Below are 13422 nucleotides of genomic sequence, written 5' to 3'. Positions count from 1 at the left end.
GGTTTCGGGGTTTGATGTATGGCCAGAGGTAGAATGGAGGTTTGGATTGGGTGTGTTTTATGCAATTCAAATTTATGGGTCTCTGTAGTTCGGTGTTCGGCTTTTGATGTGGGGAGGATCATAGCTTCACGCCGAAGCTTGGCATTGACGTCAAGAAAAAGAAATACAAATTTGAATTGATACTCTGCTGTTGGGCTAGTCCGAATTTGTCCTAATTAATCTAAGGCCAAAGCACAATCCTCAGAATACAGGAAAAACAGAATAACAGGAAAGGCTAAGCCTTCCACGTTGACTTCCAGCTGGCATCCTGGAAAGGCCATCCGCCAAGTCCAATACTAAGCTGATTGCTTTCTTCAATCTCCTTGGCCTTAGCCTTGAGCTCATCAACATCCCAGTTTGTCCACAAAAACTTGCCCTTCAAGAAGCGAGCCTCGGGGCTTGCAAGCCAGACACTGAAGCTCGCCGGCAAAGATACTACAAAAATCAGCTTCATGTTCACCCTGATCAGAAATCAAACATTGACTTACCATGATCCTCAAATCCAATAGCTTTAACACCTCCAGCCTCTCTGTTCATTGCGGTATCCACAATACCAGGCTGGATATGGAACACGCTAATACCTGGATTCGCAAAGGCAAGAGAATCCCAAAGTCGGAATACAGCAAATTTGGCGACGCTGTAAGAAGCAAACCCAGGACCGAAATTCACATGCGCAGCAGATGAATTGATGTCGATAGCAACGGCATCAGGCGATGCATGGCGAAGGAACGCCTGGGCAACCGCCAGCGAACCTTTCAGGTTATCCTGGATAGCTTCAAGGAACCTGTCGCTGTCGACATTTCCCACGGCCTCCTGCGGCCCAATGACAGCTGCACCACTAACCAGAATATCAATTGGTCTGTCACCAGCGAATTTAGAGAAAGCTGCGTCCACTTGGGATTTGTTCGTGACATCGGTGGGGGCCACGAATACCTCAACGTTGGGAAATGTCTTTTCGATGGAGGCTTTGGTCTCGAGAAGCGGTTGTTCTCTGCGGCCAAGGAGGGCGATCCGAGATATGCCTGCTTCGGCGAAGTGGCGAGCAGTCTCTGACCCGATGCCTGTACCCCCTCCGGTCACTACCAGTGTTCTGCCTTTGGCAGAAAGCTCCGGTCGGCTGGGGGATATAGAAGGGTAGGCTTCCGAGTGCCATTTTGTGGTCGGGGATGGGAACGGGGCTGCCATGGCTATAAAATGTATTTATGTATCGAAATATTGTTTTTGCTTGTTGATGGAGAGTATGCTTTCTGAGGGACAGCGTCCATTCTTATATGTGTAGCTCATTTCGGCCAACGGGGTTTGGCAATTTGCCAGTGTCGGTTCATCGGAATTACAATATTGACTCGAATCTTAGGTAGATAGCATTGCTGACAATTGTTCACTAACGTGGCCAGAGATATGTTCGGGGTCGTTGAATCACGGCATTTACAAAATGTCCCGTCCGAGCTGACAAATACCCCGCCCAGGACCTCACATCCCCAGACAGCCCCGATGGACCTTTCCTAATAGGACAATCAATGAAGTATTTCCGGGATATACAAACGACGGTCTAAATTGAAATGTCCGAGAAAATTACTCAATCCGTCTTGCGATGCACTGAGTGTAACAAACCGTTCGATAAGGGCAAGTTTCACCGCTACTAGAAACTGGTCCCCCAACTTACTAAATTAAGTGGATTATAGAGTCCACGCTGAAGAGACATGGGTATTACTGTCGGTCTCGAGCCACTGGGCATACTCCTCGACCCAGGTCTTGTCACTTTTGTGCAAAAACGAAGACACGTTGCGATAAAAAGTGGCCCAAGTGCTCGAGATGCACCGCCAAGGGCATTGAATGCCAGTATAGCTCAAAGTCGCCGAAATCTCAAAAACTTGCTATCCAGGACAACGATTCCTTGAATCTCTCTAATTGCCAAGCAGATTTGAATAGAGATACTATGCGCCATGATGAGCTTGTTGTTGTAGACCAAGAGATTACAGATCTTGCACGCGAATATTTCAACTGGGATGTACCAGATTACAACTTTGCGGAATTTTCGAATCTCCATACAAGCCAGACGAACCTATATCCTTGGACTGGGGGTTCTCCAGTCTCTCCAATCACGCCTCCGATTGACCAAGAATTTCAAATCAATATTCCTATCACTGCCAATTGGTCAATGCCAGCATCCCCGACGCCCAAGCCCCATTCACTCATCAAAAGACCAAAGATCAACGCTGGGATAGAACGAACAGCCAAGCTGTTGCTACATACGCTAAAATCTTATGTTTTCACAATGCTGCGCCACAACTCTCTTCCACCGTTTATCCATCCATCCTTAGTGCATTCCCAGTTTTCCATGGAACCACTAATCAACTGCATCAATTTGGTGCACATGATCAGCGGTGATATGAAAGGAAATCGAAAGCTATTCTGGAGAAATGTGCGCATGGAGTGTGAACGAATGTGCGATGAGGTGCGAGGTGTTGTGTTCAGATGTTAATGCAAAAGAGGCTAATTAGGGTTCCCAGGGTCCGACATTGTCGAAATGGGAGCTGCTTGCTGCTATGCAAGCCCTGGCTATTTACATCATTATACGGCTTGACGACGGAGAAACGGAGTACAATGGCTTCGATTCACTTTTAATTGCGGCGGTTGCAGTGAGTATACGCAGGACCTCACGCTCTATTGACATGGTTCTAATGATATAACATAGGTTGTGGCTCAAAAGCTAACTGAAAGTGATATTGCGGGAAACTTTAGTCTCGACGGAAGTTGGGAAGATTGGCTTTTTGAGGAATCAAGACGACGGTTTGTTTCTCAGTACTAGTCGGTACTAGATTTACCATACAGACGCTGATTAACCCTTTAGATTATCTGTTGTTTACAAAGTGTTCAACATGCTGTTCTACTTTGAGCCCGCAACAATGTGCAATTTACCCACAGATCTGGTTCTCGCACCCCTACCGGCAAAGAAACAGCTTTGGGAAGCAGGTAATGAGGCTGCGTGGAAGTCAGAAAGCCAAAGAGAAGGGGAAGTTCAGGCTGAATTTGGGTTGACTGGCAGCGGGGATTTAGTCAAACTTGGTGAGAATCACGGTGGGACAGCGCTGGTCCATACATCTATTACTGCGAACAACCCAGCAAGGTTTACTGCAAGTTGGGAAGAGTGGTGCGAGGGAATGGACGGGTTTGGTGGGCTTGTTATGCTTGCTGCCTCTATGGTGGTATAGGGAGTGACTTTGGGTACAAGAAACCCAGCGGTGACTACATGCAGCTATTACCCCCGGGAGTATACTATTATGCCCATCAGTTCCGTGTAGATATGTGCCGTACTCCCGATCAATCAATGGATCACAACTGATGATTCCCTGCGTACGCATATCATTAACTCGGGCGCGGCTGCCGAGCTCCGATGTCAGACACATATAGATAAACACCTTCAACCACACCCAACATCAATCATAATCACACAAAATGTCGACCAATTCTTCTACCGAGAATGCTGAGAGCATTGAGAGTGTTGAAAAGGGTCCCGATCCCCCACAGCCGGCATGGATAGTAGAATGGGACGGCCCGAACGACCCCGAAAATCCTCATAACTGGTCCCTAAAGTACAAATTATTCGTCAGCTCTGTGCTCATTATGCTGCCTTTGGTTGTCAATATCGGTTCCAGTGTCATGAGCGGTACTGCTCCATCGCTGGAGAAGGAATTCCATGTCAGCTCCGAGCTGGCCGTTCTGACCACCACCATGTTTCTAATTGTATGGCCCCCTTTCTCTACATTCCCTAGCAGAACCCCATAGCTAATCGATTATATCCTTCTATGTATAGGGATTTATCACCGGTCCATTGATTTTCGGCCCTCTATCAGAAAAGTACGGGCGCCGATGGCCCATTCTCAGCGGTGTGGTGCTATTCGCAACCTTCTGCATTCCGATCGCCCTCGCACGGAATTTCTATACAATCCTGATATCGCGATTCTTTAGCGGTGCTTTTGGTGCGTCATCTATGGCCGTGACAGGCGGTGCCTTGACAGACGTATGGAACACTGCGATCAGTCGCGGAATCTCGTTAGATTGCTTCGTGGCCACGGCCTTCGTTGGCCCCGTTATTGGTCCCATTGTGGGTGATTTCATCACTCAAAGTTATCTCGGCTGGCGATGGACCATGTGGATTACAATGATTGTAGCTTATAGCTTTTCAATCTTCGCCGTGCTCGTTCTGCCTGAGACTTTTGGTCCGACCCTACTCACAGCCAAAGCGGCTCGACTTCGCTTCGAAACGAAGAACTGGGCGTTGCATAGTAAGGAGGAGGAAAGCGAAACGACGATGAACTCTTTTGTGAAGGTGTATCTCGTGCGCCCTTGGAGTAAGCAGTCACACGGACTTTGATCATTGCCTCCTCTGACCAGTCATATAGTTCTCCTTGCAACAGAGCCCATCATGATCCTGGTCACACTATATATGGGATTCCTGTACGGGCTACTGTTCCTCTTCTTTCAAGGCTTCCCCATCTCGTTCGTGGAGCAACGCGGCTGGAAGCCTCAGATCGGGTCTCTCTCCTTCCTGGGTCTGTTCGTCGGGATCATCATCGGGCTGGTGGGCATGTTCACTTGGTCCGTTACGATCTTCGCGCGCCAGGTAAATTCAACCTCAGGTAAGTCTGTACCAGAGCGTCGCCTGCCGCCTATGATTGTCGGCGCCATTGGACTGCCCATTGGGTTGTTCTGGTTCGCGTGGACCAGCAACCCCCATATCTCCTGGGGCGCGGAAATCGTGGCACCGGCGCTGGTGTCGTCGTCGATGTTTGCCATTTTCATCTCTGGTTTAAAATACATTGTCGACGTGTACCTTATTTATGCGAACAGCGCGATCTCTGCTAATACGGTAGTTCGAAGCTGCTTCGGGGCCGGGTTTCCTCTCTTTGCTAATGCTATGTACCACAATCTGGGGTTCCCTTGGGCAACTAGCCTTCTAGCGTTTTTAGCTGTCGCTTTGGCCCCTGTCCCAGTTGTTTTCTTATTTTATGGACAGAAAATTCGGATGTGGTCTCGTATGTCGGCCAACAAAACTTGAAAGATGACACTAGAGAAGTCGTGAGGGATAACATGAAGCAGAGAATGTTGCATCCGGATTTTATGTGGTCTTCACAACTTCATGTGAGGTCTGTGATATGTATTTGGTTAGGTGATTGCCGGGTCTTTGGTACTGGAAAGCAAGGGTGTGTGTAGTGCTACGGTTATATGGCGGCTCAGATACAGTACAGCTTCATGGCTAAGCGAGCATCATAATTAATAAATGAAATACAATTATGATTTATCATAAAAAGTGTATTCTACGGGGCGAAATGTCCTTCCATAAGCAAAGATTCAAAAAGTGCAGGGTCAAAGAAGTAATCCGGCGATGGAAACGATCCGAGGGAATATGGTTGCTCTTGGGTTGGATTATCCTTATTCTCCAGCCACTCAGCTGCAGAGCCATAACCGACCGGCACAGATTTCTGAGGATCACTGGAATCATTGGTTGCCGACTGGGTCAGTAGGAATGGGGCGGGCTGCCAACTCTGACCGGCCTCGAAAACAATGCTAACTAAGTCGGTGCACCAACCAACTCCCTGATGAAGCTTCGTCACATATGCGCTAGATAATTCCTGATGATCTATGGAGCCCAATTGACGACGAAGGTTCATTATTCGTGGAACTATGGCCGCAGAGTCAGCCGCCCCATCTCCTGTGAGGTATCGCACACACAGGTCGTGGAATGCAACCAGCGGGTAATTCTGGAACATCCTGTCGACAAGTTATCAGCTTTGGGGGTCTGGATATTGGGGATGCGAGCGCAGTTACCGGCCCAGGACAAGGCAGCTGCTTGGTGTCACAGGCTCCTCGAACACATCGGTCATAATTTGAAGGGCCGAAACGGCATGATCGTGCGTAATCTGCCGTCCCTCAACCGTCTGATCGCAACGGTGAATCAAACTTTTGCTGACATGATAGCAATATTTTATCTCCAGCTGCATCAGACGTAGGCCGGGGTTGTGGGACCGCAGTGGAGGGATTAAAGGTAGAGACTCATCACAAAGACGTTGCAATCGATGCACTTGATCTTTACGGTAACTCGCTCCTGACCGTACAGCTCTTGCTGAGTATAGGCCGATGTAGATTTCCTCCCAGACAGTCATCATATGTGATGCGATTGCATGGAAATGCACCTCAGGGGGAATATCCGAGGTAGATATTCGGGGCTGAAACTCGGAGTCAAAGAAATGCAGATCGGGAGAATTACCACTGAAGAAGACCCGGGCCTTGTCCATACCGTATAAGATCCAATAGAGTCGCTCACGGGATTTTAGCGCGCTCTCATCCATCCCCACAGACCGGTAGAGCCCCATCGACCGCGCAAGTTGACAGGCTGAAGAGCAAGCCCTTTCGAATGCCGAAGTGATAAAGAACTCTCGTGTCACCAGAGCCTGCAAAATTTAGCACAACTATGCTCATGATTCATCTATAGGACCGCCTCTCTTACCAGCATGATGCGAGCCTGAATGTTGACGACTGTTGGCTGCGACAGCGCGTGCGGGTCGTCTAGGGCTCGATAGCAGTTGTTCAAGGCGTCCGAAATTACCTGTGAACTACTACTCCACGGGTTGGTTTTGAAGTCGGATCTCCGGGCCACTTGGCAATCCAACTGCAACGTCAACAGGACAATGCTGTTCAAGCACACCAGCCAGGCGGGATCGATGGGAGGGCCATCGGATTGGAAACATTCTCGGATGGCGGCATATAAATCATCAGCCTCAAACACTGGCACAAAGAAGTTGATGTGATTGAGATAGCGATCGAGCAGGGAATACACAACATCCTGAGGAGGCGCCGAGATAGGTTGTTGATCCCCAGAAATGGGCCCATCGGCACACCTCTTTCGAAACGGAAAAGTCTCATAATGACGCATTAGCGATGGCCGTAAGCCACTATTTTGCGAGATTCCTGCTAAGGGACCGGTGAGAGACGGGGACTTGGTAGAAAGGGTTGTCTTAAGCAACTTCTGCGAGGCGCGGAATAAACACAGAGCGGCGGGATAGCCGTACGGATGCTCGCTACTTTCCCCCGTCAAGAAACCCCGTCTTATTGAATTTGCGTTCGAGTTCCCTTTCAGCTCGTTGGTGCCTGATTCATGGTGGTCTTGGGTGCTAGGCAGGAGGAATGGCTCTTCCCTGGAAGTAGACGTTGCCATCAACGACTCAACTTGTTCAGACAGGCGGATCAGTGATCGATCTACATGGTCCAACCGGCCGAGGACTGACGAGAAGTCTTGCACCCTGTTTCAATTAGTATTCTTCATCTTCACATAGGAATAAAGCTATCGTAGTGGGTTGTACAGTTGCTTGGCCGGATTCGTTCTTTTAAACGAGGCGGAAAAGTCGCAGGGGACACCAGCTTTGTGACAGGTCGAGCATTCTGGCTTTATACGATCACATCGAATCTGAAAGGCACTAAATTACTACATAATCCATATAGCTACTCTGTTGATAAGAACACCCACCTTACGCGACCGGCACTGATTGCAAGCAGGTGTTACAGAGTCAATATCGGGGCTGAGACGAGAGCGTTTCCTGCTTTTTTGCATGACGAGAAGTGCTTGGGATGATGTCAATTATGATATGAATGAATAAAGAGATGAATTGGAGCAGAATAAATGAAAAGTTCAGATGAAAGTGATGAAAGGTTATGAGACCAACGATAGTCGGGGCTCGGCACGCGAGGTCCGAAAGGTCTTACTATTGGGCTCTCCTCATGGCCTTTGTCAGATAGCTTGGGAGACTTGGGAAAAAAAAAAAAAAAAAAAAAAAAAAAAAAAAAAAACAGAATAAGAGGCTGAACTGGATTTCCAATCCATTCAATTGGGTACTTTGAAATGTTCCTAGATATTGTAGAACCAAAATTTACTTCATAACAGCATCGAGCAAAGCCCCCTTCCGCGCCTGCGCACCGACCTCGTGATTAGTAGCATCGGTGAGGTACCAGGAAACATTATTTAGTCTCGCGTTGCGATATCTATCTAGCGTCTACATGAACTTGTGCATCTCGTTAAAGTCACAGAAGACGGCGTAGAATGTGATTGTGGCGTTGTGCACGAGGGGTCTATCTTTGGGGTCTTTTGTTGAATTGTTTGCATTGGGGTCCTTGGATGCGACGTGGATGTGGCTGGCAGAGATGCTCGATACTGCAGCTTCGGGTTTTACGGCTCCGTTTTCTTCTCGTAGACAGAGGGCTTCTAGGATTTTGCGGAGGCTGTTGCAGGTCGAGATGACTTCTCGAGAGACGGTTTCTTCGGACTCGCTGGATGATTCTATGATGAGGTGGATCATTGCGCTCTCTGGGAAGCGACGGGCGGTGTATTGGCCTCGTAGTGTCATGGTGAAACATGTCATGGTTGATGGTTATTTGCTATTTGATTAGAAATGAAAGGTGAGAAGGGGATGAGGATGAGGGTGGAATTAGGAATTCGAGGGTTTAAATAGTCATAAGGACACTAGACGATCGAAAAAATATTGGGAGCCTCTATGGAGAGTCTCAAGTGAGGCATATGAATAAATGAATATATTCTTCTCGGATATAGAACATGTTTTGACCAATATCAAACAAATCAACCAAGCAATTGCTCTTGTTTAGCACCCTCAACAGCAGCAAGGTAAGCCGGACGGTCCTTAACATAGAACTCGACATCGACCTTTCCTTTGAGATTAGCCTCCCCGCCGTCGAGTGTTCCAGCCTTGACGCAAGTCATATCGGGCATGATCTCCAGTTCTGTGTAGATACTTGAACCGCAGGTAGAGCAGAAGAAGTGCTTATTGATTTTTCCACTGTTACCAACTGCATCGTAGGAATTGGGGGTACCTGTTTAAAAAAGCGAGAAGGGTCAGAAACTAAGAAGTTGATTTTGGTGCAAGGTGAAGATCTACCCTTTGTCACTTTGAGGCTGGTACGGGGAACGACTGCATTAGAAGTGAATGCACCACCGGACCACTATTCAGCATTAGAGATTATGTTCAGGTTCCTTGGTATATCAGTATTGTGTGTTACCTTCTGGCAGTCGGTGCAGTGGCACAGGGCGGCCAGGTAAGTGTCGGCTAGTATGCTGTTAGCTTTTGAAGTATATAGATTTCGAGCAATTGATATACCTTCGACGGCGTAAGTAACACCGCCGCACATGCAGCTTCCAGTGAAAGTCATTTTGAGTTCAGGATAGATATAGTATGTATACTAGTTTTTGTGAAGAAGCACCTTGGTGGAATCAAAGTGGCAAAAGCGGGGTTGGTGCCAGGCTTTTATACTTCGCATTGTTCATATCCTTTCGGTATTTCGGTATTTGATCTTCGATCGAACACCGAAGTGAGGGGTTTAAGGGTTCTACTCAATCAGGCAAGTGGTAAGTTTACTGTTTAATAGTGTGGCAAGGAATAGACATGAGCAGGCAGAAAAAAAGATTGGCATCATTCCTAGAAACAAGAACCTGCTTTATGCACATCATCCAAGAGTCAAAGCAGTTAAACAGACCCAACGCCAGGTCTTTGCAAAAAAAAAAAAGCGCGAGATTAGAAAAATCAAGAGATAAGAAAATAAAGGAAGGTAAAAAGTTGACACAAGACAGCACTGGTGTATATCACTTCAAGATCCAGTAAGAAATGTCATTGTAAAGGGAATAAGACAGAAGGAAAAATGGTGAAAGAAAGGAATGACAATAACCGGGGTATAGAGAGGATACATGGACTGCGAAGCTTGATCGAACTAGAAATGGAGAACATTCAAATGCCCCCGGGGCAAAAAAGAGGTATGGGGTATTGACAAGAAAAGTGAGACTGGATGTCCATACGGACAGGTCTCTTGATCAAAATGCCAGCACTTTACAGTATGGGGGACAAATTCCCCAAGGGAAGCCAAGCATCATCATCAGGTTTTCGGTTTTTTATGTGTACCTTCCCCTGCGGATCCACTGTCGGGGCTTTTTCTCTTCTTCTCTTGTTCGTCTTCTCGAGAAAAGCTAGGACCGCTTTGCACTGCCGGAGTCGGGAAGGTGAGGGGACTGGGCAGCATGTTGGAGTCTGGGCCGGACCGGCCAAAGCCCCATTCGGGGAAGAAGCTGGAAGGTGATGGGAGGAGGGCATCGGATACGAAGCGACTCGGCAAGGCGGATATGGGTGTTTCGATGTTATTCGAGTTATTCCCATTGTTCGGATTTCCACTATTGCTGCCGTAAGAGTCGTTTCGCGCTGCAGCAACGGGGGGAGGCGGTCGCGCAAACGGATTTGGAGGCCCTTGCGCTCCCGCACTCAGTATTGCACCGGCTGATGGCGACGGAGGGGGTAAGACCACGCCTGGCGGACCATTTTCAGCACTCCCTTTCGCAGGCGTGGAGGTTTTATTCCCGGCGGAATCGCGTGACGAGTCGGCCGTGGCACTGCCACCATCGGAGGTTTCGCTAGGAATCTGCACCTTCAACTGCGGTCGTTTTGATGGCAACGGTCCGCTGTTAGTTCGGGATGGTGGTTTGATTTTTGGTGTCGAAGTAATTGGTCCTGGACGAGGAGCCTCCGTCGCAGCTCTGACGGGCATTGATTTGGAACCAAGCGAGGCTTGCGGTAGTGCTTCGACCTTGAGAGAGTTGTTATTGTGAGACTCGTATGATCCTGCCCCGGCTCCGAAATGGCGGGCGAGTACCGATCCTCGATCATCAATAGGCGTGAAAATACTCCGTGATTTCGATAGCGACTTCATTTGGGGTGGCGATTGGCTGTGCTCTGCTTTCATCACAGAAGAATCATCTTGCGGGTGCTCCGAGCCAGGTCGTTCTTGGTGACTATCAGGTGCGAATCCTGGAGGCATCGAATTTCTCCCATGCTCCTGCATATATGCCTGCTGCACGTGCTGGTGGGGCCCCGGAGGCATTCCTACGGGATGGCCGTGTTGTTGGAAATGCTGTTGGCCCTGATGCTGTGGCGGCATTTGCTGGGGCGGTAAACCGTGCTGGTGCATAGGAGGCGTTCCTTGGTGTTGTCCTGGTGGGTGTCCATAGTGCGCAAACTGTCCTGGTCGAGGTTGCTGGCTCATGGCGTGAACATTCGGATTGTACATAGATGGATTCGGCATATACGTAAACCCTCCATTCTGCGGGCCAGGGGGTGGCGGCGGTGGAGGTGTACCATGTTGCTGGGGGCCTAGATTTGAACTGACCCGGCGGATGTGATTCCTTGAGGAGGGACGCGAAGTGCCTTGGGGTTGCGGGGTTCCATGACGTGTCATGGCATGATGGATCGGGGGTGACGCGGATGGTGCATGATTCATGTGCTGGAAGACGGGCTGATTTTGGAGGTGAGGGGGAATGGCGGGGTGGTTCTGTTGAACTGCTTGGATGTCCTCGGGAGCCGGCGAAGCCTCATCTTCCTCATCATCGTCATCTCGCTTACCCGCGAAATCTTCCGGGCCTTTATGCTCGTGGGGAGGGCCAAACTGAGAAATAACTACCAGTTAGAGAATTTCGGGATAGATCGAGGAAAGTTCTACCCACATATTGATAGCGACCAAGAGCATCATGCATGTCGCATGATGAATATTCGTACAGTTTCTTGTTGTGGCCAAAAATAATGACAGCTACATCCACGGAACAAAGGACGGCGAGCTCATGCGCCTTCTTGAACAGACCCCCCTTTCGTTTCAGAAACGTGCTATGGCCGAAGAATCTCCGATTAGCGACTAGAATGCTTCAAGTGGGATGATTCAACATACACTGAGCGGTTGCGGTCATCTTTGATGGCCTTGATCTCAATCTTTCTGCGACCCATGATGGATAATTACGGGCGCATCAATTGCGCACCGATAGAAATATTGAGAATAAAAGGTACAGGAAGTCGCGGAGCGACTTGCGAGATACCTCGCGCGATTATGATTTAATTAGCCAAGATGTAGAATCGACGCGATGGCGATCCTAGCCACACGGTGGCACACGAGTATATGAGAAGAAAGTTCGACTCGGCACGAGGATACCTGAGGAATGGTATGACTAGTCAACAAAGGGAGCCGAAACCAGAAATCAACGTGGTTTCAATGTAAGAAACCCTGTAGAATAGTTGAGGAGGGGGCTGGACGCGACTCGAAAACAATGAAGACCCCCCGGTGTTCAAAGAACAGTGAACCCGAGGAGATGGGAAAGGTTTAAGGGGCGACAAAAAGGAACCCAAAAAAATAACGAAGTAAATGGGAGCGGAGAAAGGATGATTGACGATGCAGGAAAGGTTGATTCTAAAGATAGAATCGAGGGAGGAGGACCTGAGAAGATTTACTCGCTGACTCAGCCAGGCCTTAGGCGCCGGGATTCTATATTTATCTTTTTTGTCTCAGCGTTGAAGGACAGGTTACAAAGTACCGATTACGACTAACTACAGTTAGTATTGTCCCTGCAGCTTGTCACAGTGGAGTCTTCCCCTCCAGCTCCTATTGGGTTATAGTTTATCCTACCAAAGTCTGGAGTACTAGTATTCTTTCAGCTCTTCGACCCTGGACCGGAGTAATTCATGGAATCATGGGTCTATGATGTCAACCCGGGGAAGCTCAGGTACAGATATATACTAGAGGTAGATTAAAGATCCACAGAGATGTCAGATTTATACAAACTATAAAGCTATCAAGCTATCCATGGATAGGCAGTTCTAGTCCCGTGATATCTATATCTCCCGAGGTCCCTATAAAGAGTAAAGCGCCAGATCTGTAGTATAATCTGATCTCAAAGCCACCATTACATCTCTTTTGAGTTAAAAGTACACTTATGTATTTTGACATATGTATATGTAGGTCAAGTACATCCTGTCAGTACTTACACCTATATGATTGGCTCTAATGGGAGATTGGGCAGGGAAATAATTAATATATACATATCGACACGTCTGAATGATAGTTGATAGTCTCCCCCAATAGAATAGACCTATAACCCGTATACTCCGTACACATAATATAACCTTGGATCCCCCAAACCCAGATTAGAAAAATGATCATTGTCCGTATCATTCATTCGAATTCTTCCCAACGTCAACTTCAATTCCTTTTATAAAAAAGAATATTCTAAAATTTTTTTAAAAAACACAAACGTTGAAATCCTTTGTGTGGAGGCACCCTAACGGAGTCGAGACTCGCGGGTAAGTTTAGTTTGGTTTACCCCTGAGCTTCGTGACTTCACTTTTTTTTTTCCACTTCCCTTCCCAACCCTCGCTTTTTCGTTTCTTTTCCTTTTCTCTTGTGCTTTTCGTTTCTGAGGTTTCTTGTGTGGTTCCCACTCTAAAGAAGCACAGATCAGATCCCAGACCAGGGATCCTTTTACCTTGTCCTGCTGTTACCGGGGCTGCAGGACAT

General features: G+C 48.0%; 7 protein-coding genes across 7 annotated transcripts; 2 read left to right on the top strand and 5 right to left on the bottom strand.

Moving 5' to 3' along the window:
* Positions 1–274: 274 nt before the first annotated feature.
* On the bottom strand, positions 275–1224 carry N7487_010217 (SDR family NAD(P)-dependent oxidoreductase; the record flags this gene model as incomplete). The annotated part of the gene is made up of 2 exons (XM_056877947.1): positions 275–474; positions 528–1224. 2 exons carry the CDS (start codon positions 1222–1224, stop codon positions 275–277), a joined length of 897 nt encoding a protein of 298 aa, XP_056726527.1.
* Positions 1225–2314: 1090 nt separating this feature from the next.
* N7487_010216 (uncharacterized protein) lies at positions 2315–3251 on the top strand (the record flags this gene model as incomplete). Its single annotated transcript, XM_056877946.1, has 4 exons — positions 2315–2494; positions 2550–2678; positions 2735–2829; positions 2891–3251. 4 exons carry the CDS (start codon positions 2315–2317, stop codon positions 3249–3251), a joined length of 765 nt encoding a protein of 254 aa, XP_056726526.1.
* Positions 3252–3495: 244 nt separating this feature from the next.
* Positions 3496–5098, top strand: N7487_010215 (MFS transporter; the record flags this gene model as incomplete). The annotated part of the gene is made up of 3 exons (XM_056877945.1): positions 3496–3783; positions 3854–4391; positions 4443–5098. The coding sequence occupies 3 exons, from the start codon at positions 3496–3498 to the stop codon at positions 5096–5098; spliced, it is 1482 nt and encodes a 493-aa protein (XP_056726525.1).
* Positions 5099–5357: 259 nt separating this feature from the next.
* N7487_010214 (fungal specific transcription factor domain-containing protein) lies at positions 5358–7255 on the bottom strand (the record flags this gene model as incomplete). The annotated part of the gene is made up of 3 exons (XM_056877944.1): positions 5358–5811; positions 5869–6491; positions 6548–7255. 3 exons carry the CDS (start codon positions 7253–7255, stop codon positions 5358–5360), a joined length of 1785 nt encoding a protein of 594 aa, XP_056726524.1.
* Positions 7256–7964: 709 nt separating this feature from the next.
* Positions 7965–8453, bottom strand: N7487_010213 (uncharacterized protein; the record flags this gene model as incomplete). Its single annotated transcript, XM_056877943.1, is given in 2 exon segments — positions 7965–8076; positions 8092–8453. The coding sequence occupies 2 exon segments, from the start codon at positions 8451–8453 to the stop codon at positions 7965–7967; spliced, it is 474 nt and encodes a 157-aa protein (XP_056726523.1).
* Positions 8454–8668: 215 nt separating this feature from the next.
* On the bottom strand, positions 8669–9255 carry N7487_010212 (GFA family protein; the record flags this gene model as incomplete). The annotated part of the gene is made up of 4 exons (XM_056877942.1): positions 8669–8919; positions 8985–9048; positions 9106–9152; positions 9204–9255. The coding sequence occupies 4 exons, from the start codon at positions 9253–9255 to the stop codon at positions 8669–8671; spliced, it is 414 nt and encodes a 137-aa protein (XP_056726522.1).
* A 717-nt stretch (positions 9256–9972) lies between these two features.
* rlmA (SRF-type transcription factor RlmA) lies at positions 9973–11861 on the bottom strand (the record flags this gene model as incomplete). The annotated part of the gene is made up of 3 exons (XM_056877941.1): positions 9973–11529; positions 11588–11744; positions 11806–11861. The coding sequence occupies 3 exons, from the start codon at positions 11859–11861 to the stop codon at positions 9973–9975; spliced, it is 1770 nt and encodes a 589-aa protein (XP_056726521.1).
* Between the last annotated feature and the right edge of the window lie 1561 nt (positions 11862–13422).

The sequence above is a fragment of the Penicillium crustosum genome, assembly GCF_028827405.1.
Source record: "Penicillium crustosum strain IBT 35664 chromosome Unknown utg000004l_segment0_segment0, whole genome shotgun sequence".
Classification (NCBI taxonomy): domain Eukaryota; kingdom Fungi; phylum Ascomycota; class Eurotiomycetes; order Eurotiales; family Aspergillaceae; genus Penicillium; species Penicillium crustosum.
This window is presented reverse-complemented; position numbering and strand designations above follow the sequence as displayed.